This window comes from Mytilus edulis, chromosome 11 (assembly GCF_963676685.1).
Source record: "Mytilus edulis chromosome 11, xbMytEdul2.2, whole genome shotgun sequence".
Lineage (NCBI taxonomy): Eukaryota > Metazoa > Mollusca > Bivalvia > Mytilida > Mytilidae > Mytilus > Mytilus edulis.
The window spans coordinates 15,263,196-15,289,951 of NC_092354.1; the positions used below are offsets into that span (position 1 = coordinate 15,263,196).

Below are 26,756 nucleotides of genomic sequence, written 5' to 3' on the forward strand. Positions count from 1 at the left end.
GAAAAAAAAGACAACATTTTCATTTGTTTTTTTTATGTTTGGACATATTTTATATATGCAATAATCAATATCCGATAATATTAAGATGTTACAGGTATGAACATTTCTATTTAATTATGTTGTAGAAAAAAAGAAATGGTTATAATGAAATAGTATCACATTGTTACATCCAGTCTTATGTGAGCTTGCGTTCAGTGATAGAAGTCTTGTGACTAAAACTTAATGTATTGACACTGTTAGAAATATATCATATAATGAAATTAAGTAAGGCAAAAGTCAATTATAACAAGTTTGGTGTTGTTATAGTCACAGAACCTATTTCATGCAAAAATAGTTCCTACGCTTAGCTATTACTTAGTCAATAATTCAAATGATAAGGTACTTGCTGTAGCAAATGAAGGCTTAAGGACTTGGGCTTACTTAAGAGCCATTGTTGAAATGTTATTGTCAACCAATGGAAAATAAAATATTTTAAAAATGGCAATACTATCGAGCTCCAAGGGATATTCAAAATGGTTACTTTGTCAAAAAGCATTATTTATCGCTAAAAAAAAACACCACACGACACTTATTGAATAATTGTTAAATATGTCAATTCATTCTAAGTAAATTGTGCAATCAATAATTTTTAGAATAACTTATTCTTGCCAGTTCATTGAAAATCTACAATGAAGTAGTACACTTTCATACAAAATAGTTCCTACTCATCTCGGTTGATTTGTCAACTAACAAGTTGACTGCAACTTCATTTGAACCTATGACAAAATAGTAATTAATTATTGCTTGAATTTTTCAGAATGATACATGGAAAGCAATGGGGCTATGACCAAGTGGTTTTTTATTATACGGGCTTGCATTTGAAAAAGGTTTAAAATGCGGACGACAAACAAAACACTGACTCTTGATATCAAACAACACGTCTAAAAATTATGAGTTCAACATCTTCTTTTCAATAATAGTATACAAAAATACGAAAAAGCGTTTCAATTACAAATTATATGAAATGCTCCGCAGAGGTCTAGCTCTGAACAATTGGGGCCCGTATGGATACAACATTCAAGCCTTGGTACAGCTCTGAATTTGGATTGTGATTAAATATTAGACACAGCATAGGTTTCTGACACAGTATGAATGTGGTATAATGAACTTGAAAAGATTTAATTCACCTATTATGGTCCAATATCCAAAATCTAAATACATGGATTTTTTAAGCATATCAGAGAATCCCAAGAATTCAATTTCTGATGAAATCAAACAAAGTTTAATTTTGGACACTTTTGATCTCGATGTGGACCAATTCGATAACAGGGTCTAAAAATCAAAAATCTAAATAATTACATGGTTATATTAAGCATATCAAATAACACCATATATTCTGCTTTTGTTGAAATCAAACAAAGTTTAATTTTTTACCCTAATTTGGAGCAACATGAAAACTGGGCCCATATTCAGAATTCTTTACACATGTAAAGATTCAGCATATCAATGAACTCCGAGAATTTAATTAGGTCTTTCCACTTTTCTGTGGAAAGACCTATTGTTTTTCTTCTGATTATTTTTTTTTTTTTCTTCCGCCTAATTTTGTTCTTGCGATAAACATTTGTTTCGCAATATGTCGCTTAGATATTTTGTATATGATATCGAACAGTTTATGCGCTTTTGAAATTTACCCTGCGTAAACGAATATTTTTCTTTGTAGGAGTTATCTCCCCAAACACTGTTTTCCTTGTTATCGCATCTCCTTTGCAACCGTAAAAGATTATGACAAATTTATTTTACAAAATTGCTCGTTATATCCTTCGCATGATTTGTCCTATTTTGACGGAAGCGATATGACCGCTCCATATGAGAGTTATTTCCCCTTATGCATCTAACATAAGTGATATGAATTTCTATCTTATAAACCATAAGTGATAGAGACCTACGATCTTTTGATTTGAGGTCCTTTGTCCCAAAAAATGAAAATTAGGTCAAGGTCAAAGGTCAAGGTCATATTTCAATATTTGAATTTGGCTTTTTTTCACTTATATCCAAAGACTGTATAAAATATCAACAAATTATTTTTACTAAATTGTTAGTTGCGACATGTCGTAAGATGTAAATTTTGATTGCAAGCGTACGTTGAATGTAAAAGGGAGTTTTCTCCCCTCTTGTATTTAAAAATACGCGTTTGGTGATATAACTCATTAACTAAATATAATTAAGACCTATGGTCTTTTGATTTGAGATCCTTGGTTGATGACCTTGAAATTGATCTCAAGGTCATAGCTTAATTTGATGTTCTAGATTTTGACCTTTGCTTTTATTCTATATGTATACATGATAAAGATATACAACTTTTAGAAAAAGGTATCAAACCATTTAACCTTGAAAAAAAACAACCGGAAGTGACCCTTTGTAAACCGGAAGTAGCTATTTTTTGTACTTTATTAATATAAAAATATATAGAACCAGATATTTTTGGAATCAGTGTCAAATAAATATTCAAATATAATCGGAAGTAACATTTTTCAAACCGGAAGTAACAAATTATCTCCCTTATTTAAAAAAAATGTATGGAAACAATATATTTTTGGAATCAGCTTACTAGTAGCTATCATTTGACGATTGAAATGACATTTTAAACTTAGTTTCACAACTTTTCATATCAAAATACATTGTTTTGATGGAAAGACCTTCAATTGTTCTCTGAACAATTGGTTTTTAATTTTAGTTGTAATCGTAATAACTTTAATTTTGGACCCTTTGGACCTTAATATAGACCAATTTGAAAACGGGACCCAAAATTCAAAATCTAAATACACGGTTAGACTCGGCATATCAAGGAACCTCAATTATTCAATTTTTGATGAAATCAAACAAAGTTTAATTTTGAAACCTTTGAACCTCATGTGGAGCTATTTCAAAACGGGGACCAAATTCCAAACACTTAATAAACGGTTAGATTCAGCATTTTAAAGAACCCCAAGAATTGCGTCATTACCCCCAAAATCATTCCAAAACTTCCTTTTTTGGTATGGAACCTGGTGGTAAAAATTCAAAAAGATCCATACACTTACACACAAGTTATTTTCTGAAAACTAGAAAAATACTTATTTTGAACCCTTTTTGGCTCCTTTGTTCATACATTGTAAGAACTATAACCCCCAAAATCAACCCTAACCTTTCTATTGTGGTTTAAAACCTTGTGTTTATATTTCATAGAGATCCGTTTACATTACATAAAGTTATTGTCCAGAAACTCAGTGTCTTCAGACGACACTGACGATGTCTACGACGTAAGGATATACGAACTATAAGATTTTGAGCACGTATTATTTTGTGAGGCGTGTATTGAACTGTGAAAATAAACAGCAATGTTAATACTGATATATACAATGCTGAAGATCGTATTTTGGTATATATCTAATTAAACCATTTAGAGCAAGTACATTGCAAAGACTGAAACCTATGATTGAATCGTGACATAATTCACAAACTGTATAAAAGAAATAATTTAGGATCTGACACATCAACAAATTCAAGCCATAGCTAGTATCTGCTGTAAATATTTAAGGTCGAGTAAAAATCAGTACAGTCGAGTACGGATATAAGCTATTTCAGACTGTTACTGGTTTATAGGGTATAGGTATCGGTAGAACTGTAAAATTGAAATGTATCACATGTATCATGTATGATAGCCTTACCCTAAAGCTTAATTCAGACCAATATATTGTAGGTAAAACATTGTTTAATCTATATATGTAATGATTTTTACTCAACCAGTCTAAATTGGTCTAAATTTTACTTGACATTACTCGATCCCAGTCTTAACCGTACTCGACTGTACTGAACCTTATCTTTCACATTGAAAATAGTCTGAAGTATTACTCGACCAGTCAGAAACAGTCTTAAACTGTTCACGAACTGTCTTCGATCTGGGTTTTTTTTCAGTCTTTACCATATTCAACCAAAGATATGAACAATAATCGACCTGTCTGAACCATACTTGACCAAATAACATCTCCTTTTTTTAAATTTTAACTGTGACAATGAATTTCTTTTTAACTGACATGAAAAAAAGCCACAATGAAATAAAGATGCATAAATAAAATCTGATTTTTACATCCTTACATGATTCTTCAAAGAAGGTTAAATCAGATGACCTTATATCGTTGTTTTCTTTTACAACCTCGTGAACGCACAAAAATATATGGAGAAAGACGTTTCTTCTGAACCATCTAAGACATGAATACTCAATAGAAGTTTTTAAGAAAAATATGAAAACCCATTATTTTAGACTCGCTTTCAGTGATAACATGCAATTTTTATACTGACAATGACTTTTTAACTTTGTTCTTTTCGTTGTGGCATAACATGCCATTTAATTCTGATTTTTTTTAAAAATTTTTATCTGTATTTCAAAATTTTATTTCATTCTTATTGCATTGATTGTTTTAACACCTCTTTTTAACTGTATGATTGTTTTATGTTAAGCGCTTAGATTAATTTTAATTAGATAATGCACTATATAAATATTGGAAAGAGTGATGATAATAATGCTATCAATTTTAAAGTTTGAGAATTTAGTTAAATAAAAGATTTTCTTTTACCTAACCGCTTAACTTATACTGTGGGTAATAAAACCTTATTAAGGTGCTTCTTGTTCAGCATGTTTTGTTGTTTTGAATCCTAATTTTCCAAAATATCCATATAGGTTTCATGGTTATATACTATAGTAATATAATTATCTTTTTATTTTATTATACAAAATTTAGTCCTGGTATCTATGAAGTGTCTATTTATTACAATTTGTGATGTATTGTATGTAATTCAAGAAATAAATAGAATTGATAAAATTGTTGTTCTGATTACTGTATAGATTAATACCTCCTGCTTAGGGCAAACTCATTAAACAGATCACACCAGGTCAGAGAGTATTAAATTATAAATAACATTCATACCAAGTTGCAACTTCCTGTACAACTTAAATCGCAAAGCCCTTTGAATTCACTAGATAAGTAATACACGAGTTTAATAAAAGTAGAATTTTCTTTTTACCTGTAAAAAACACCAGTACCGACGTAATTAAATCTTATTAAGTGCTTCTTGTATGCCATGTCTATTATTTTGACAACAAATATTTAAATTTAAATGAAATAAAAAAAAAAAATTACTGCAACTTTTGAACACATTCCCTTTTCAAAAGGTTTTCAAGGATTGCTTAGTTATAATGATTTTAAAAATTCATAGTTTTTACAAAACAAATGTGTCATTTTTTAAGTTGCTTATTAATATAATATTTTACATGTATATGTATTTTAGAATAAAATCAAAAATACACTGCATTATTCACTTTACTAAACTGACACCCTAAATCTAAACTTGGCGTTAGTTTCAATGATTAAAATTATCTAATTTTAATTAAACTATAAAGTATATATGAAAGATTCAATCTTTTTTTAATAACATTGAAAATATACGCCACAATTCAGTTTTGAAATAAGTTGATCAGCTTGTTTTATTTTTGTTTTAAACGTTAATATATATATATATAACGTATATATATATGTAACTGTTGATAAATAGGATGTTGAATTAATATTATGTTTATTGTGAAATTTTGGGTTAAATGCTATAATGAATAGATATAGCAAGATGTGGTGTGAGTGTCAATGAGACAACTCTCCATCCAAATAACAATTTAAAAAGTAAACCATTATAGGTTAAAGTACGGCCTTCAACACGGAGCCTTGGCTCACACCGAACAACAAGCTATAAAGGGCCCCAAAATTACTAGTGTAAAACCATTCAAACGGGAAAACTAACGGTCTAATCTATATAAACAAAACGATCGAGAAACGAGAAACACGTTTATATTACATAAACAAACGACAACTATTGTACATCAGATTCATTTATAGTTTGAAATTGTTGTTTAAATTTCCAGTTCCAAAATTGATAACATACAACATGCACAATGTATAGCTACAAAAAAAAACTTGAAAAAAGACTTTGTCGAGTATGGTTCAGACTAAGTCGAGCATGGTTAAGACGCATTTAAAATATTTAATAGTGCATATATTTCTAATTGAATTAAACTCTTCTTCTCATAAGCGCCTAAAAATCGTGAAAACTTTTTATAAAGTACTAGTTTGATATTACCTTAAAACAAAATTATGTCCTAGATTGATATAACTTTTTTTTCAAAATGTCAGACTTTTGTTAAATTGAATAAGCTATTTAATTCATTTTACTATTAGATGTATTTTTAACATCAATGTTTGAACCACCATTAAACAAGTATAATTGAAAACCATTAACGTATTGAAAAAATATGACTCACCGAATATATCGTTACAGGGTTTATTAATATGTTGGATTGATTTTGTTTTGCAAATAGGTCACCTTTAAAAAGAAGATTTTCCGAAAAGCAGTGGTGGATGACGAAGGAAGAAATTTATTACTTTGTACACTGAGAACAATTATGTATCTATTGAATTTAAATCGACATATCGGAGTGGAAAAGAAAAATGACACTTTTATCTCTGAAAATTCATGAATATCTCTAGCAGTACATCAAACATATACATGATATAGTTAAACATTATATATGTTACAATATGATTTAAAGAAAACTTCATCAACTGATTATATTATGTTTATTTTCGTTAACAGAAACCAGCCTATGTTTGCGTTTTATAAAACAATTCCCTACAGTATGTTGAAGTGAATATGTTATGATTAACATATAATGTGTTTTATGCACGCTTCTACTTAATCGATTGCACAATCAATGGTTGCTGCATGACAACTGTTTCAATTATTATCCAAGAGGATCGATAGCCCTCAATATACCTGTGACTACGTGCAACTATAATATATTTTAACTATATTTTAATCAAATCATATATTGTAGTTACCATGGTCCCACATGCAAACATCATTGATTTTTCAAATAAACAGCGAATGGTACCATTGCGCGTGTATTAGTCAACTGAAGATCAATTACAAACTAATGTATTGTTTCAATTGATTTCGATTTTTTTAAATAGTTTGTTGAACGATAGTATTGTATAAATGTATTTGTCAATGTTAGTGATTGTCAATATGTCAATATTCGCTCCGTGATCATCTATTGATTTCTTTTGTTGATTTGTCGTTCAATGAATATACTTCTAAAATTTAATAAAATTGAGTAAATCATCTTACCTATCATACTTTGGCGTCTTTCGTTATGATCTCGTTCAATCGAATCATTTTAACCCACTTATATAACAACCTGTACACAGGTTAGTAAAATGTATAATTGTTTCTATACCAACACAACAGTTAAGTTGTTAACTACCGCTAGGGGAAATAACGGGAGATAATAAACATTTTCCGATTTGTGCCTTTACTCATACTGCGTTGGATCGCGCAAACGGTCATTAACGAAGTGTCGTTTAGGAAAGTAATGTTTGCAAGGGGGCATAAAGACGGTTAAGGCCGTGTTCACAATAACCTAAATTCGGTGTTGTGTTAATGTAAATCACACGTAAACTAAACACAATTACGTTCCCATTGATAAAACTCAATGTTTACATGTAGTTTAAATCATGTTTTATCTACACACAGTCGATAGTCAATGTAGGTCTTGTGTAGGTTAAGTATACACGAAACTAGGCATTTAGCACATTAGTTTTACCTTGTACATTTAAGAAGGAAACTATTTTTGAATAATATTGATATTTTTGACAATTATTAATAAAGTTCTTTACAGAAACTGTTGTTTAAAATTTATATGTTTATTTGTTTGAAAAAAATAACGTCCTTTATAAACCCTTGATCAAGACTCAAAGCAGCATCATTGCCGAACCCATAAGGCAGCAACCATTTATTTTCTGGGGGAGGGGGGGGCAATGGATCTTTTTCCAGTTTTTGGAGAAAAAATAATGTTTATAACCCTGAAAAAAATTGTTTGTTTTACCCTCAGCTGCCACTAATATATATGTAATGCTAACATTGAAAGAAAAAAAAATGTTTTAGACTTGTCACCAAAATCCTGAAAAAAAATCCATAGCAACACCCCCCCCCCCCCCCCCCCCCCCCGGAAAATTAGATAGTTGCTGCCTAATTCATATGCAAAGGTCTTCCCGAATCGACTTGACCTACACAGAAATATTCGCCACTGATCTTTACTCAAACAACGAGTCACGCATAAATGCATTAATTAAAAAAAAGTGTGAGGTAATGATATGTTTGTCTTTATCTCAGTTCCGTTAAATTACACTTAAAATCAAAAACACATTACCCTCTTCCTTTGCCAAATACTCCTTGGAGAAGATATACCATTTGAAACAAACAGAAAAGATAAAAATTAGTGATCCTTAACATCTCAATCCTTTTTTTCGTCTGTTAGCAAGCTGCTTCAGCCTACATTTCATAATGCGTAATCGAGACATCTTTAGTATATTTAAACTACTGCAAATCATCAAAATGGAGCAACCACTTAACTTTATAAAACTAGAGGCTCTCAAGAGCCTGTATCGCTCACCTGATTCTACTTGGGTTTTTGAAATCATATAAAAAAATATAAAATTTGGCTAAAAGTGACAACACAACCTCATTTATAAGGAAAGGAACATGTTTAATTTCATTCAAAAGTCCCCCACTGGCGCCCATCTTGGATGACGGATCGGCTACAAAGTAACAACACTTGGTCAGCACCTCATAAGGAACATTCATGCCATGTTTGGTTTTATTCCATTCAGTGGTTCTCTAAAAGAAGTCATTTGTATGCATTTCCAATAGGGTCCTATGTTAAACTAAGTCCCCTGCTGGCGGCCATCTTGGATGATGGATCGGCTACAAAGTAACAACACTTGGTCAGCACCTCATAAGGAACATTCATGCAATGTTTGGTTTTATTCCATTCAGTAGTTCTCTAAAAGAAGTCATTTGTATGCATTTCCCATAGGGTCCTATGTTAAACTAAGTCCCCGCTGGCGGCCATCTTGGATGATGGATCGGCTACAAAGTAACAACACTTGGTCAGCACTCCATAAGGAACATTCATGCTATGTTTGGTTTCATTCCATTCAGTGGTTCTCTAAAAGAAGTCATTTGTATGCATTTCCCATAGGGTCCTATGTTAAACTAAGTCCCCCGCTGGCGGCAATCTCGGATAATGGATCGGCTACAAAGTAACAACTCTTGGTCAGCACCACATTAGGAACATTCATGCCATGTTTGATTTCATTCCTTTCAGTGGTTCTCTAAAAGAAGTCATTTGTATGCATTTCCCATAGGGTCCTATGTTAAACTAAGTCCCCCGCTGGCGGCCATCTTGGATGATGGATCGGCTACAAAGTAACAACACTTGGTCAGCACCCCATAAGGAACATTCATGCTATGTTTGGTTTTATTCCATTCAGTGGTTCTCTAAAAGAAGTCATTTGTATGCATTTCCCATAGGGTCCTATGTTAAACTAAGTCCCCGACTGGCGGCCATCTTGGATGATGGATCAGCAACAAAGTAACAACACTTGGTCAGCACCCCATAACGAACATTCATGCTATGTTTAGTTTCATTCCATTCAGTGGTTCTCTAAAAGAAGTCATTTGTATGCATTTCCCATAGGATCCTATGTTAAACTAAGTCCCCTGCTGGCGGCCATCTTTGATGATGGATCGGCTACAAAGTAACAACACTTGGTCAGCACATCATAAGGAACATTCATGCCATGTTTGGTTTCATTCCATTCAGTGGTTCACTAGAAGTCATTTGTATGCATTTCCCATAGGGTCCTATGTTAATCTAAGTCCCCCGCTGGCGGCCATCTTGGATGATGGATCGGCTACAAAGTAACAACACTTGGTCAGCACCCCATAAGGAACATTCATGCTATGTTTAGTTTTATTCCATTCAGTGGTTCTCTAAAAGAAGTCATTTGTATGCATTTCCCATAGGGTCCTATGTTAAACTAAGTCCCCGGCTGGCGGCCATCTTGGATGATGGATCGGCAACAAAATAACAACACTTGGTCAGCACCTCATAAGGAACATTCATGCCATGTTTGGTTTCATTCTATTCAGTGGTTCTCTAAAAGAAGTCATTTGTATGCATTTCCCATAGCGTCCTATGTTAAACTAAGTCCCCTGCTGGCGGCCATCTTGGATGATGGATCGGCTACAAAGTAACAACACTTGGTCAGCACCTCATAAGGAACATTCATGCCATGTTTGGTTCCATTCCATTCAGTGGTTCTCTAGAAGAAGTTCAAAATGTAAATTGTTAACGACGACGACGACGGACGACGACGACGGACGACGACGACGACGGACGACGGACGCCAAGTGGTGAGAAAAGCTCACTTGGCCCTTCGGGCCAGGTGAGCTAAAAAGGTGGGGTGTATTTTTTTTTTATCTGAGTCAGATTTTTTTTCGCGTGAACGTTTTATTCCGGGTTTTTTTTTCGATGCTGGTGATCAAATTGTCTTTTCCAATATTTAACACTATAATGTATCGGGAAACTCTTGATTCAGAATAATTTTCTTTATCATCTGTATGACCAGATTTTTTTTTATTCAATTAGGGATCGGAATATTTCCATCCCCCCTTTTTGAAGTCAAATATTCGTTCCCTTACTGCTAGAAAAGTTTTCCGAAAACTTTGCATTCGGTTCTACATAATGTACATTTAAATGACATATAGCTTACAAGTGTGAACACGTAGTTAAACAATGTGTATAGATGTGAACAAATTTAATGTGAAACCAGCGTCCTTTACATTAAACGAATTGTAAACATGTTTACTGTACACGGCGTTTGGTGTGAACACGGCCTAAGAAGATTCTTATTATATATTTTGTTGATGAAATTCATAAGGATATAAACAAACTGTTAAATTATTGTTTTTATATTTATTTAACTCCGAAATTCCTATATGCATCATCCGCCATGCTACTTCACACGACGATAACATATCACAATCAGGAATAGGACAAAATCGGTTAAATCACAGATCATTATACTGCTTTTGTATCCAAAGGTTTAACATAACCGATAGTTATCACCAAGCGTGTTATAAATCACATTATTTTATTGAACTTTTTATTCTGTATTAATGTATAAATGAACGAGCTTTTCGAATTTTTGTATCATATTAAAAGTGTTATTATCTAAATAGGTTTTTTTTTAAATTATAGTATATATTTTTTAGTTTGAAAAGGATGAATTTCAAAGTGTCTCATATGTCTTAAAGCAGGGTTGGCAAAAATAGCCCAGTGGGAAATACTGGGAAAACCCGGGTTTTACTGGGTTTTAGTGGGTAATACTGGGCAATACTGGGTAATATAAATATTTGTCTGAATTTTAAAAAGGATTCAGTGATAAACACAAATGCAATACATTTAATAAGATGTTTATACCCTATTTTGTTTGTTTAGCATTTGTCTAGATTGGCAAACTGTAAATAGAAAGCAAATAAATCATTTTTTTCAAATGAATATAGCTCCTATTAAGAATTAACAATTATATGTATTAAAGAAACATCACATTTAAATAATGTATATGTACTGTCACTAATTAATAAGTAATTATTCAGATTAGAACACAGATTTGTTTATGTAACAATAATCAGTCCTTTCAATTTTATAATTGTAATGGCATGACCCTGTAGGGTGTTTATTTAGCAATATGAATGTACATGTACATGTATAACAATTAAAATTAACAATTCACTTAAACACTGCAATAAAATGAATTTTTTCAAAGTTTGGATTATTGAAACAATACTTGGTAATTAAAAGGTATCTTTAAATGTGAAAATCTTGTATTCTGCCTACATATATATATATATAAAATTAATAGAGAAGAGAATGACATTGAATTTTCTAGAAATGACTGTCAATGGTTATCTGTATAAAAAGTATATATTTAGCTGTTATACTATGAAACTATAACAAGTCTTTACTATTTTGTGTTAAAATAAGCTTAAAAAATCATATTGCCCAGTAATGCCCACTATTACCTATTTCTGGGAGTATTGCCCAGCCCGGGAAAACCCGGGTTTTCCCGCCCGGGAATTCCCGGGTGGGTAATACTTTGCCAACCCTGTCTTAAAGGCAGGGATCTAATATGAAAGATTTTTATATTATATATTATGGTGTATATTGGATCGTGACACTATACATTGTTATAATAAACTATTTACTTACTACTTACCTACTTACTTACTTAATGGTGCAGAAAAAGATTGGTTTTGCTAAATTTAATAGTAGTGTTGTACATACATGAATACATGATAAATATATACCTCTATTGTATTCAATAAACTCATTATAGATACCAGGAATACATTTTGTATATACGCCAGACGCGTGTTTCGTCTAAAAAAGACTCATCAGTGAAGCTCGAATCCAGAAACTTTAAACAATTATGCTTGAAATTGATTACCTTGGACATAAAGTGGTTTATTATGATAAAAAAAAAAGAAAGCAAGCTGCAATACATAAGTTTACCGATGAAGCAAGTTAGAACCTTTCAAGTTTGATGAAGGCATAAAAGTCATGTTGGACTTGATGCATTATAACAATTCGGAATAGCAAAATAAATGTATGTTTTTTCTATCAAGAATTGATTTAAGATCCAGTTGAGCACCTCAGCCACATTTGATTAATTTTGACTCTTTTGGATCGCAAGATGGAACAATTAAAAAACAGATTCAAAATCTACATACATCGGTTTATGCAGCATATATAAATACCCCAAGAATTTTAGACTTTAAATTACAAGAAATTTTAAATCTAAAAAGTATTGTTTGCGACCCTCTTTTACCAAACAGAAAGGTCTATGAATCCAAAAATCAATAAAACCTTCATTTGTTTGATATGAAACCTTATGGTAAAAATTCAAAGATATCCATTGACTTATAGTCAAGTTATAGTCAGGAACTCAGACAATCATTGGTTTTATGTTACCACTTTGTTCCCAAGGGTATCACCATCCCAGTGGTCACACTGCGGTGTTGACATGGATATCAATTATATGGTCATTATTAAAAATTTCCTGTTACAAATTTTGAATCATTTGAAAAAAAAGAAGGATGTTCTTATCCCAGGAATAGATTAACTTAGCCGCATTTGGCACAACTTTTTGGAATGTTGGGGTCCTCAAAGCTTTAAAACTTTGTACTTATAACTATTTTGATCTAAGCTTCACTGACAAGTCTTATGCAGACGACACGTGCGTCTGGTGTACTTAATTATAATCCTGGTACCTTTGATAACTATTTACTAGTGTTGTCAACGGTTAATCGGTTAACCGGTTAACCGTTCGAACGACCGAATACCGAATACCAAAAACGCTAACCGGTTAACCGGACTTTTTTCAACTTTGATAGATTTGATATAAATTTGTATTGAAATCATAGTTATAGGTTTTATTTAAAAAGTGTCGTCGTGGTAATTAATTTGACAAATCAATTGTCCAGTAAATTGATTGCTATTGTTAATCCTAATAACATAAAATTAATTAGTAAGAACTTGTCTCTCAGCTCGGGGCATGATCTTAAAGACACATAATTAGTTTACATGTTTTTTTAGCAGTAACTCTAAATCAGTAATGCGATTAAATTTTACGACTTACTTCATTATTTCGTTTCTGATCTAATGATATGTTTTATGACATATGTAAATATTGTATTGTGTATATTAATGGTGAGACGTTAATAAACTATCTATCTATCTGTCTCTATCTATCTATCTAATAAAAAGGAAAGAATAATCAGTTTCAGACATATTCAATTCTACGAGATCAAGAAGTTTTTTTTATTTTTCAATCTGAAGCTGGTATACACGCTATAGTTGATACGGTGTAGTTGATTATTAAAAGTCAAACTTCGCCAGGAACTCACACAGACAAGCCTTAAAATGCCAAAGGACAAACTTCAATTCTGAAAGCGTAAATTTATGACTTGGATGAAAGGTTTTCAAATTGACACTCATACCACATCTTTTATCTATGTGTAGGGTACTATTGATAAGGGCTTTCAAGCACCAATTCAAACTACCGGTTAACCGGTTAATCGGTCGAACGATTATCCGAGTAACCGGTTACTCAAAAGTGTACGATTTGACAACACTACTATTTACACCACTGGGTCGATGCCACTGCTAGTGGACGTTTCGTCCCAGAGGGCATCACCAGCCCAGTGGTCAGCACTTCGGTCTTGACATGAATATCAACGATATGGTCATTTTTACAAATTTCCTGTTACAAAATTTTTTTTTTCTGGCGTACTGAATTATAATCCTGGTAACTGATAACTGTTTGGTCCCTTATTTCTAAAAGATTATAATTACGGCTTTGACACCAAAAACAAATATATGTTTGAGGTATGAAACCTTATGCGACCATTTCCATCAGACCCATGCTTATATACACGTTATCTTCCGGAAAAAAGAAAAATGCTTGTTTCTGGCCCAAGGTCAGAAGCCTGTTCTTCAGTTGTCGTCGTTTGTTGCCGTGTTACATATATGTTTTTCGTGTATTTTTTGTACATTACTTAGGCCGTTAGTTTTTTCATTTGAATGGTTTGAATTCTGTGTTTTCGTTTTTTTTTTAACATGTATGTGACTATGCGGTATGGATATTGCTCCTTGTTGAAGGCCTAACGGTGAACTTTAGCTTTTAATTTTTGTGTGATTTGGACGAAAGATACCAAAGGGACAGTCAAACTCATAAATCTAAAATAAACTGACAACGCCATGGCTAAAAATGAAAAAGACAAATAGACAAACAATAGTACACATGACACAACATAGAAAACTTAAGAATTAACGACACGAATTTTTACAATTGATGCATGAAAAAGTGCAACCATTTTAATTTTGCTTTGATTTTAGAGAAATAGCCCAACCACTGCATTTTACACCTATGGTCTATTTCTAGCCATGTCGGTCATGTGTGTTGGCAGGCGGGGTCATCGGGCACATTTTTAAAACTAAAAACCCTAATTATAATTGTAGCAAAGTTTGGTTAAATTTGTCTTAGTAGTTTCAGAGAAGATGAATTTTAAAAAAGGTCACATAAATTTAAGAAAAATTCTTAAAAATTTACTTTCAAGGACATCAGCTCTTTAAGGGGTGAATTAAACATTTTGGTCTTGTTGACTTACTTGTAGATCTTACTATGCTGTGCATTATTTATGCTTACAGTTTATCTCTATCTATAATAATATTCCAATTCAGGGACAGCAACGATGGGTTGTCTAATTCATGTAATTGGTCTGAAAATTTCAGAGCAGATAGATCATGACCCAATAAACAATTCCACCAATTTTCATAGATTTGCTCTAAATGCTTCGGTTTCAGAGATAAAAACCAAAATCTGCGTTTTAACCCGTTCTGATTTTAGCCATGGGGCACATTTTTTAAACTAGATACCGCAATAATGAGTGCGGCCGAGTTTGGTTTCATTTGATCCAATAGTTGCAGAGGAGAAGATTTTTGTAAAAATAATTATAACGGACGAGGACGCCAAGTGATAAGAAAAGCTCACTCGGTTTATAGGCAACATGAGCTAACCGGATGCTCCTCAGGGCGCAGCTTTATACAATGGCAGAGGTCGAACACTGAACAGTTGGGGCAAGTATGGACACGACATTCAAGCTTGATACAGGTCTGAATTTGGATCGTGATTAAATAGTTGACACAGCATAGGTTTATGACACAGAATGAATGTGGTCAAATGAACTTAAAATTATTATTTGTTTGCTTTTTAGCAATATACTATGCCTTTTGAATATTAAAAAAAAAACATTTGAAGGAATTGTCTTTTTAATTTCTGAAATCTGAAATGAGAAAATTGTATCCCCCCCCCCCCCCCCCCCCCCCATCCCCCATTTTTTTCACCTACCACTTCCCCTTATTCCAAAAATAATCTCAATTCAAATTTTTAATGGAGCTTGCAACAATAATGATTCAGACATTTAGATACATCATAAAATATTGAAATATAAAATGGCATACAGTCATGGTTAACATTATATTTATTAAAAGTAACTTCTAAAAATAAATTTATAGCTAATCATCTCTTCTTAATACATTATTTTCAAGCAGTGTAAACATATATATATATATAACAGTAGTCTTTAAATGGGATTTATATTGGACTACCTCCCTTACACTGCTTTTAAAAGTACCAGCGATCATCTCAGTATGCTCTTTGGCATAGTGTGTGATGCTCGGTTTTCAGTTTTCCATGTTGTGTTTCATATGGAGTTTGTCGCCCTCTGTTTTTTGCCAAAACGTTGTCAACTTTTCATTTATAATTATAATATGGGACCATATATCCTAGTAAAGTTTATGTCCCATGTGTAGAATTAGATTAAAAACATTTGGAAACATCATTTCTGTACCATTTTAGGTCTATTTTAGTAATAACTTTGACTTTGAGGCATTGACCTAATAGGTAATTTTTCCAATATGTTTGACAAAATATCTAAATAAGGTTGCAATTCAATTTCTAAAGTTCAATTGACTAAAGGACTATATATCACCTCCAATTTACTTCTTAGCATATGGTATAATTTAAGAAAAATAATATAAAAAATAATAAATAATCATGACCAATCGTGTTTGTATAAAAGGACAAGAACCAGTATTGAAATTCGTCAAGGCCTGGCCTTTCAAAAAGACTAAAATGGACCATGAAAATATTGTTTTTTTTACAGATACTGGATTTTACTGAGATCTGACACACAAAGTTTAAGTCAAAATCGATTTTTCTGCCAGCTTGACATATGCATCCCCTTTAGAGTTGAAAATGAAAGGATTCCTCCAACTTATAGTCAGTATGTTTATATAAACAGGGGACATTAAAAAAAATCAGTTTTACACTCAGATTGATTTTCATGGAATAAAAAGCTTGTATTTCCCATCAGCCTTTTGTGGTATCTGCCTACTTAGAGCCAAAGTATGTCCACCAAGACCAATTGAGTGAATTAACCATATCCAATTATATTTTAGGGTCTGCGATCCCTGCTCAATTTCGTGGTGAACATGCATAAAATATTTGCCACTGGAAATTGAGCAGCCAACATCCATTCTTAATCGTTCCCCAATAGAGATATTTTTACTTTCAAAATGAAGAAAATCACTTGCCTCTAGTTATATCAATTATCTACAAATTTTCCATCCATGGACATTTTGTGTTTCATTTTCAGCCTCTCTTCATCAATCCTGATGAAAAGTTAATTAAAACTACTTCCATCTACTGGGATAACACTACTAGTGGACTAACAGACCAAACATCATCTGCCCATAACTTCAATATTGCTTTTAACCGTTCTTTTTTCATTAATCTAGTAAAACAATTAAAGGTATTTTCAGTTCTTTGAATCTGAAGTTATAAAACAATTGATGCGGTAAAAGGTTTTTGGTTTAAAAAAATCTTAAATTTGAGGATTGAAGAGTCGTGAATTGCCAAATGCATGTCTGCTGCAGTAGACAGTTGGTGCCATTTTAAAATGTTAATGCAAAGATGGAAGTTGTTTTTGGTCCTTTTGATTTCTCCCTCACAACTATTGATCTTTTGGTGGTTTTGAGGGTACTATACTAATGATGTTTTTTTCTTTTGAGAATTAGTTGTGCATGTAACTGAAGTTCATGATCATCAATTTCCCTGGCTTTTGTAGATAATCAATCGCTGAATAAAATTGGAATAATTTAAAGCAAAACAAACATTTAAACAACATTTTTATTTTTGACAGAACAGATATAAAGAATAACAAAATAAATATTGAGACATTCTATAAACAAATATAGCACTAGAAACTACAGTCTGGGTCTGCTACAGACGGTCAATTTGAGACAGGTGCATTCCTTCTCCAATAAGCTCTGGAGTCTAACTGCAAAAAAACATAAACATTTAGAAAGCTAACATTTAAGATCTCTATGGTAAATTTGAGTTCTTCATTAGAAAATATAGATTTATGCATGTACTAGAAATTTATAGAAAGTTTAGTAGCAAATGTTTAATGATTGTTCAGGGTAAGGTAATAATAATAAAAACAAAACAATTGGTAGGTAAATTGCATACTAGTTCTTTCAAAGATGGGTATTTGGACTTAACACAGCCTCTTAATAAGTGGGCCAATTTGAAAGAGCAGAGACATGTCTCTTAGAAAGAGGGTACATTGAGGAGGTGCACATATATTTGTTAGCTTTCAATGACTATAAAGAAGTTACTACTGTAATCACTAGCCATTTAATACTGAGGGTATGGGTTCAAACCCCACTTGGGCGGGTGCACTTCACTCCTATCCAAAAGTTTCACCAAAACCTTTTATTTATATCCTTTAATTAGATATAGGAAGATGTGGTATTAGTGCCAATGAGACAACTCTCTATCCAAATAACAGTTTATAAAAGTAAACCAGCATAGGTCAAGGTACGGCCTTCAACACAACAAGCTATAAAGGGCCCCAAAATTAACACTGAATGAGGTTAATTTTGGAGACATTGATTCTTCTTGAACAAAACAATCAAATTGAGAATATAGCTTGGTATATCTCTACCTAAAGGACAGTATGCAAACTGTTGTTTGTTACCTTTCCTTAAGAGTACATTCATTCTAAAATAGTTCTGGAAAATTTCAGAAGACAAAATGATATGGTGATGTTATGTAACAATATGTTTAAGATTTTTCTTCTACACATTAAAATAAGTACAGACGGTTGGGATATTCGATTTCCATGATTTAAACTGGGTCAAAGAGACACCAACTCACCCAAAGAGCAGAAATAGTTGAAGGTCATTAAAATTGATGGGTCTTCAACACAGCAAGAAACGCCAGCACCAGGAGGTATAATATTTCAAAGAATTTTACTAAACCCCAACAATGATTGTTTGAATAATGAGATTATTTTAAATACTAGCATCTTCATTTTAACTCAAATAAATAAAATATAAAAAAAAATAACTGCTTAATTCACAAATATCAATTTAAAATGTCCTTGTGTGATACCTCTAGTACTTACATAATCAACAGTCTCCCTCCTTCATGACTATATCATCTACTGCTATGTCACTAGTATAGTCATATCCTAGTGTGGCAACAATCTCAATCTGTAAATGAATTAAAGACTAGACATAAACCTAACAGTCACAGCCATCATTCATACAGCATTCAAGTGACTTATTTTGCAAACTTATTTTGTTTATATTTTAAAATTCAAAGTTATTGCAGTTGAAAATATTTTCAAAAAAGCCAGATTCATACATTTGTGTAATATTTGATAAAAAAAAGTTCTCTTAGAAATCATAGTTATGGTTATGCTCATACACGTCATTTTTTAACTATAATATCTGAGTATATATCATTATTATAGTAATTATTTGCAACACACTGATTGGATACAATTTAAAGAATATTTTAAATGTACAATTCACTGCACAGTGTTGTTTTATCACTATCAAAGGTGAAAATTTCAAACACTAAATGGCAGTAGAAGAGGTGCATGGTCATCAAGAATACCAGAAAAAAAAAATTATTCCAAGAATCAAAAATATAATTCATGAATTCCATAAGCCCCATAGATGTAAATTCAATAATTCCACGCAAATAAAGGACTACCCTGAATTCTGGCAAAAAAGGTCAAATCCTGACGTCCAGAAAAAGGACATTTCAGCCCCTCAAAATGAATGAAAGTGCTTATGGAAAATTTACTTGCCTTTTACTGATGACATAATGTTGACCTTTGGTATTTTATTTTGTGTGCCAAAATATGATTCATTAGCATAAATACAGATCTTTTTATTTCCCATGCATGTTGTTTTAAAGCAGGGATTCAGTCTCCAAAAACCAGAATCAGGATCTAGAATTATAAACAAAACATGAAACTATTTTTAACTTACAAGGTCTCCTGTCTCAGCTTGGATCGTAACTTTTGCTTCTTTCCAACTATGTCCCTGGTTTCCTTTTTTGGTCCATATTTCATCCCCATTTTGTACTGTTAATTCTCCCATGTTACCTCCATTCATGTTATAAGCAAAGCTCAGGCAATACTCATTGTTGGCTGAAATTGTAAAAGATACTCATTATCATTTTTTTTATTGAAATATGTTAATTCTAGGTTTTAAAATGATTCTAATAGCCTAAGCATTCATGATATCTACTACTATGGGCTTTGCTCATTGTTGAAGGCCGTGGAGTGACCTATAGTTGTTAATTTCTGTGTCATTTGGTCTTTTGTAGAGAGTTGTCTCATGGGAAATCATATCACATATTATTTTTTTTTTTATCTAGAGAATCAATAGTGGTGCCATACAGTAATGGAATAGCCTAGCTTCATATAACATATGTATAGATAATATACCGAGCCAAAAAAGTTTAGCAACATTTTTTAATTTTTTTGTTGTTGCTTCTGGAATTTTTTTTTTAAACATCATTGATATAATCCTTAGTTTTATCTGTTACTTTAAAACAGTCGTACTTTTTCCCTGGTGATTTATTTCATGCCATGTCAGCTTTGCACCTGTAATTGATGTTTTACCTTCTGTACCTGTACCTTTAAAACGATATTAAAAATTTCCTTTTCACTTACATTCAGAAACAGACCATTAGTAAGAAAAACACATACACCTTTGGAAAATTGCATGTGGCGTCAACCTGGCCTCCCCGAAACTGACCGTCAGAAAGCTCTTGGAATGGTTGATGCCATAATGAGTTTTGCTGACATCGTGGCTTGATTTAATGTGCATAAGGCAACAGTTTAGAGACTAACAAACGGATATGGATGAATTGCATCTGCACAGGATAGGTCGATATTTCGTAGACAAAAAAAACTATCGTCAAAGGAGGAGCGCTACCTTCACGTTACGTCAACAGGTGACAAGTTTTTTTCCAACCACAAAAGTAGTGCATTGAATAAGGGCAGCTGCTGGTGTGACTGCCAATCCTACATTGGTGCACTTAGGGCATGACTGAGAAATTGATTTTGAATAACACTATACTCATTTCCACATTTTGACCCTCCTGCGCTCCATACCAAGAAAATCCTAATGAATGTGAGTGATAAACAATCATTTTGCTTCTGACATGTCATAATTCCATTTTGTTATATTAAAATTAAATGTTGTTATGATTTTGTAATACAATAAAATTTCACATTTTTGTTGCTAAACTTTTTTGGCTCAGTATAGTTCAGGCATCGATATTACAACAACTGTTCAGTCATTACATTTAATATACAAGTAAGTTTTTCTGCCCAAGGCCACATCACTGACATACAAGGTCGACAATAGACATGTACAATAATTGGAACGTTATGTTCCCGCGATAATCTCAACATACTGGGGCCGTGAAAAAGTAAAAATTATCACAATTTACTAAAAATCTCAATTTTCCATTGATAAATCGTTTCACTGATAAATAACTGTCCATCAATAAATAATAATACTTTGAAACTGTCTCTCGTGTTGTGTTTTCTTTGTAATACTGAGCAAATCATATAAAAAAACGGAAATTACATTTAGCTATTAAATTCAATTAAAGTCTCTCATGAATTTTTACTACTGAATTGTTCATTATTATCGTTTGTCCCATAAAACTAACGTAACGGCGTAAGACATCCAAATTTCCATCTTTGCCTTTTTCTGGAGTCGTAAACAATTCTGTTAGAGGTGATGCTCTGTTCCTTCTGTACTGCATGATCAATAATGTAATGTAGTTTTCTTGAAGTTTCTGTTGTTTTATTCATCTTTTCTATGAATTGCCAACATTCCTGTTCTTGACTAACTTGTCCGTATTGCTTCAACATATCTGGGGTTTAAATGAGTCTTGTCGTGACGTTTTCTGTATTTTTCTTCTTAACGGTTAGATTTGTAGATAATTCATCAGTGTCTCCTTTCCATGGTAACCAAACGACATTTTTATTTTTATGTGTATCCAACTGAATTAAACTGTCCAGATAGGCTTTAATGTATGCATTATCTTCTTTGATTTCCTTACTATTGATTCAAATAGACTCCAAATTCTGAATTATTTCTAGATTGTATTCTACTACAACGTGTGAAATGAAAACATAAATTTAGCAATATTCGGTGGATATGGAAACGAAGATTTGCTGAATATTTATCTGAATATATAATCTCATTTTCCACATTTTCTGGTTCTGTTAACTTCAGAATTTGTTCGTTTAAATTCTCAAACAACGTTTGTTTTTGCGCTAGTTTTCTGAGTGTAGTAATTACTTCTTCGCCGAAATTGGAATTCTCTTTTGCTTCATCTAATCTGTTCCCCAATCAGACTGATTTCAATTTTACGAGATCCTGGTTACAGCACCATAAATATAGATGATAGTTCAGGCAACGATATTACAACAACATTTAATATACAAATACGTATTTCTGTCCAAGGCCAGGTCACTGACAATACGACGTCGACAATAGACATGTACAATAGGTAATCTCAACAATATCTTTACACAAGACAAAGCCCCTGTACTATCTGCCACAATATTAAAATGAATCCTGATTTTTTATTGAATGGTTAATGCTGAATCTCAAAAACATTTTGTAATGTTTTGTGTTGTTTTTCATTTTCATTTCGCCAAGGTCTATTTTAATTAACTCATTATTTTTGATAGTACTCCTAATACTAGTTAAAAGTTTTCAAAATTTATGTTAAGATTTTTTATATGTATTATGGTATACAAATGTCTGGTGTCCGTCCGGCTGTCTGTCTGTCTGTCCGTCTGTCTGTCTGTCTGTCCAGCGTAAACATGTCGCAACGTAACTTGAGAACGACTTATCCAAATTTCATGAAACTTAAGATAGTTGTTTCTTATGATGGTCAAATGATTTTTTTGGTGAAAATAAGATTAAAACTTTTTGAGTTACGGCACTTTGTAACTAAAACAGGGGTGTGTTTTTTTCACATGTCGCAACGTATCTCAAAAATGATTCTTGATCATGGCTTAAAACTTTAAACACTTCTTAGTTATATTAATCTTAATATCTGTATACTTTTTGGTGATGATTCAAAATTTTATTTTTGAGTTATTGAGTATTTTGTAAAAAAGGGGGAGGGGTTTTTTACATGTCGCACCATATCTCATAAACGATTTATGATTATTGCTTAAAACTTTACACATGTCTTTGTTTAATTAATCTAAAGATCTGTATACTTTTTGGTGATGATTCAAAATTTCATTTTTGAGTTTTTGAGTATTTTTTTTTTTTACATGTTGTGCCGTATCTCAAAAACAATTTATGATTATTGCTTTAAACTTTACATACTTCTTTGTTATATTTATCTAAAGATCTGTATACTTTTTGTTGATGATTCAAAACTTTATTTTGGAGTTATTGAGTATTTTGTTGTCAGGTCATTAAAGATTGCATATTTTGGCTTTGATATTGATTCACTTATAGGGTCTTTGCATTGGAACTAAACACATTTATTTAAAAACAAGTTGTTGGCATGACACAGGTTATGTTCTTCTCATATATTTTATGATGGTATGATACTAAACCCTGAAAAGGAGGGATTGTGTATGATATTCATATGATGAAGACATAATCTTTCAATCAATTTCATTGAGGTCTGGAGCTGGAATGTCAGTTAGTCTGTTGCTATTTATGTATTATTGTCATTTTGTTTATTTTCTTTTGTTACATCTTCTGACATTGGACTCAGACTTCTCTTGAGCTGAATTTTAATGTGCGTATTATTATGCGTTTACTTTTCTAAAATTCGCTAGAGGTATAGGGGAGGGTTGAGATCTCATTAACATGTTTAACCAAACCTCATTTTTGCGCCTGTCCCAAGTCAGTAATCTCTGGCCTTTGTTAGTATTGTATTATTTTAACTTTTAGTTTCTTGTGTATAATTTGGAGCTTATTATGACATCCATTATCACTGAACTTAGTAGATTTGTTTTTGGGCCAGCTGAAGGACCCTTCTGGGTGCTGGAGTTTCTTGCTGCATTAAAGACCAGTTGGTGACCTTCTGTTGTTGTCTTTTCTATGGTCTCTTTTTTGTCTCTTTGACACATTCTCCATTTCAATTCTGAATTTTATTACAAACTAATCTATCCATCCATCAGTTTCTAAAAATAAAGGCATACCCATTGGTGGAACTTTATATGACATGACAGCTGTCCCACCCATTGGTCTATCACTAGCTTCCAAGTATGCATAAAACTGTCCACTGTGTGCTCTTGAAGGTCCTGTATGTGCTGAAAGTGTTTTCCCCTAAAATGAATATAAATATATGCAGTGAATGCAATAAATAAACTTACAATATGATTATGTGGTACAGTCAAACCTTCATATCAATGTCACCTTAGTAACCAAAGTCTGTGCCTTTCACCTCTAGCCCTATCAATGTACAATTTTAGTAAAAACTGATTTGGTCTAATGAAAAATTAGAAATTTTGTTTAAATGTGTACAAAAATGTTTCAAATTTCTGATTAGGGCTTGTAGTTGAAAGTTTTTGGCACAGACTGTAACCAACCTGAAAAAAATTGGCCTTATAAGAGTTTGATAGAAGTGGCATTTAACTTGAAGGTGATTATGCATGATTATTACACATTGATTTCCCAGTTAAATAAAAACAGATAATTTCACATGTGGTTATTTAACTCTCTGACGTCATACAACAATAGGCGTTGTCAAAACATCGATAAAGGCGGATCAAAACAAATTGTGAATGCGTAGAAAAAAGGTATACAAGTCAAGAGCCTTTTGCCTTTGTAAGTCTTGTATTATTTTAACTTTTAGTTTCTTATGTACAATTTGAAGTTTAGTATGGTGTTCATTATCACTGAACTAGTATATATATTTGTTTAGGGGCCAGCTGAAGGACGCCTCCGGCTGCGGAAATTTTTCGCTGCATTGCGGACCTGTTGGTGACCTCCTGCTGTTGTCTGTTCTATGGTCTGGTTGTTGTCTCTATGACACATTCCGCATTTCCATTCTCAATTTTATCTGGTTTAATCCATATCGTGCAACTTTGATGTGCACCCTTTATCATACCCTTCATCACACCCCTACTATTTTTTTTTCATTTTTACATAAAATCTGTTTTTCCTCAAAATGGGTCCTATATGAACAGTCATTCCGGCGTGATGCAATTTATTGAATAACGTCATTGTTTGGCATGTGACATCACAAATGTCAATTATATCTTCTGGCACACAAATTGCAACTATAAAAAAGAACTCCATGAAATACCATACAAAACACACAAAAAACTACAATAAACAAAAAAAAAACAGTTAGCAAGGTAACCTAGGTGCTTTGGGTGAGTATAATTGAGCAGTTCTTTTAAAAACTTTAAAACACGACAACAGTAGAATTGAAGGTTACCCAGGTGATAGAGATCAGAAAGTAGTTCATATATACTCTCCTGCTGAAATATATGATAAAGCGTATAAAACATGTCAAAATCCCTATCATATGCCGTATCACCCTTGACCAATATCATTCCTTGGGCATAAAGGCACTCAGGTTGATGATATTTACCAGTCTGATATATTTCAACTATGGTATTTGCCTGTTGATTACATTTCAACCATTGTATTTACCTATGGGATATATCTCAACCATGGTTTTTACCCCATTGATATTTTCTCAACCATGATATTTACCTGTTTGATATTTCTCAACAATGGTATTTGCCTGTCTTATATATCTAAACCATGGTATTTACCTCCTTGATACATCTCAACCATGGTATTTGCCTGTCTGAATATATTTCAACCATGGTATTTACCTATGGGATATATCTGACTCATGACATTTACCTGTTCAATATATCTCAAACATGATATTAACCTGTATGATATATCTCATATATGGATGGTATTTACCTGTTCGATATTTCTCAACCATGATATTAACCTGTCTGATATATCTCATATATGGATGGTATTTACCTGTTTGATATCCCAGTTGTAGTCTCCCTTGGAAAGATCAAAAACACAATCTGGATCCTCAGGCTCAAATGTACAAATTATGTCTAAAATATAAAAATTGGTAAGTATTACTTGATTTATTTCACTTGACTGGGCGGAGTTTAACCAGTTTTCTCACAATAAACCAGTCCATCTATAGATAGGTGTTTTAGGATAAACTCATCAATGAACATGATGGATGAAGTGTCCAGTCATTGTAGTGTAAATTCCTTTGATGACACTAATAGATGATTAGAAATCATTTTATAACGGCAATCATCCTTATCACACACATCTTCAAATTGACTGTCCTTATGCAAATTAAAATTTAAGCTCCATCCGATCAGTTGAAATAACATTGGTAATACTAGCATGTGAAATTGTGGCCACATGAGTGTTAATCTTAAGGAACTGACTTGCATAAAAATAGGCAATGCTTATATATTATATCAAGTTTTTGGATTTTGTGAGTATTATTGAAATTTTTTGGTAAAAAGTATTCAATCTGACAAGGCTTTGCTCTTACTCAATCAAAAATGCTACAAGGAACTTTAAGTTATACAAATTTTGAAGTCTTTAGTTTGACCAGGCTATAGTTCAACCCTCAAGGTGAACAGAGAACCACTAGCCCATTAGTTCTGAAGGTGTATATTTGATTTAAAATTTTGGGCCCTTTATAGCTTTTTGTTTGGTGTGAGCCAAGGCTTGTGTTGAAGGCCTTACATTGACCTATAATGATTTACTTTTATAAATTGTTATTTGGATGAGGAGTTGTCTCATTAGCACTCATACCACATCTTTCTATATCTATATACATCATAATGAACAGTCT

The 26,756-nt window shown here is 32.5% G+C and overlaps 2 protein-coding genes across 2 annotated transcripts in view; both read right to left on the minus strand.

Annotated features, from left to right (window-relative positions):
* The window catches only part of LOC139495210 (uncharacterized), a 40,035-nt gene extending 32,741 nt beyond the window's left edge, over nucleotides 1–7,294 (minus strand). Inside the window, exon 1 of the mRNA XM_071283427.1 lies at nucleotides 7,192–7,294. The gene's annotated coding sequence lies outside the window, so the exon portion shown is untranslated. The remainder of the gene's footprint in view (nucleotides 1–7,191) is intronic.
* A 10,380-nt stretch (nucleotides 7,295–17,674) lies between these two features.
* The window catches only part of LOC139494011 (uncharacterized), a 51,039-nt gene continuing 41,957 nt past the window's right edge, over nucleotides 17,675–26,756 (minus strand). Inside the window, exons 19-23 of the mRNA XM_071282178.1 lie at nucleotides 25,907–25,989; nucleotides 24,094–24,220; nucleotides 19,880–20,040; nucleotides 19,003–19,090; nucleotides 17,675–17,871 (exon numbers count right to left, since the gene is read on the minus strand). Coding sequence (XP_071138279.1) covers nucleotides 19,007–19,090; nucleotides 19,880–20,040; nucleotides 24,094–24,220; nucleotides 25,907–25,989 — 455 coding nt within the window. The 3' untranslated portion in view covers nucleotides 17,675–17,871; nucleotides 19,003–19,006. The remainder of the gene's footprint in view (nucleotides 17,872–19,002; nucleotides 19,091–19,879; nucleotides 20,041–24,093; nucleotides 24,221–25,906; nucleotides 25,990–26,756) is intronic.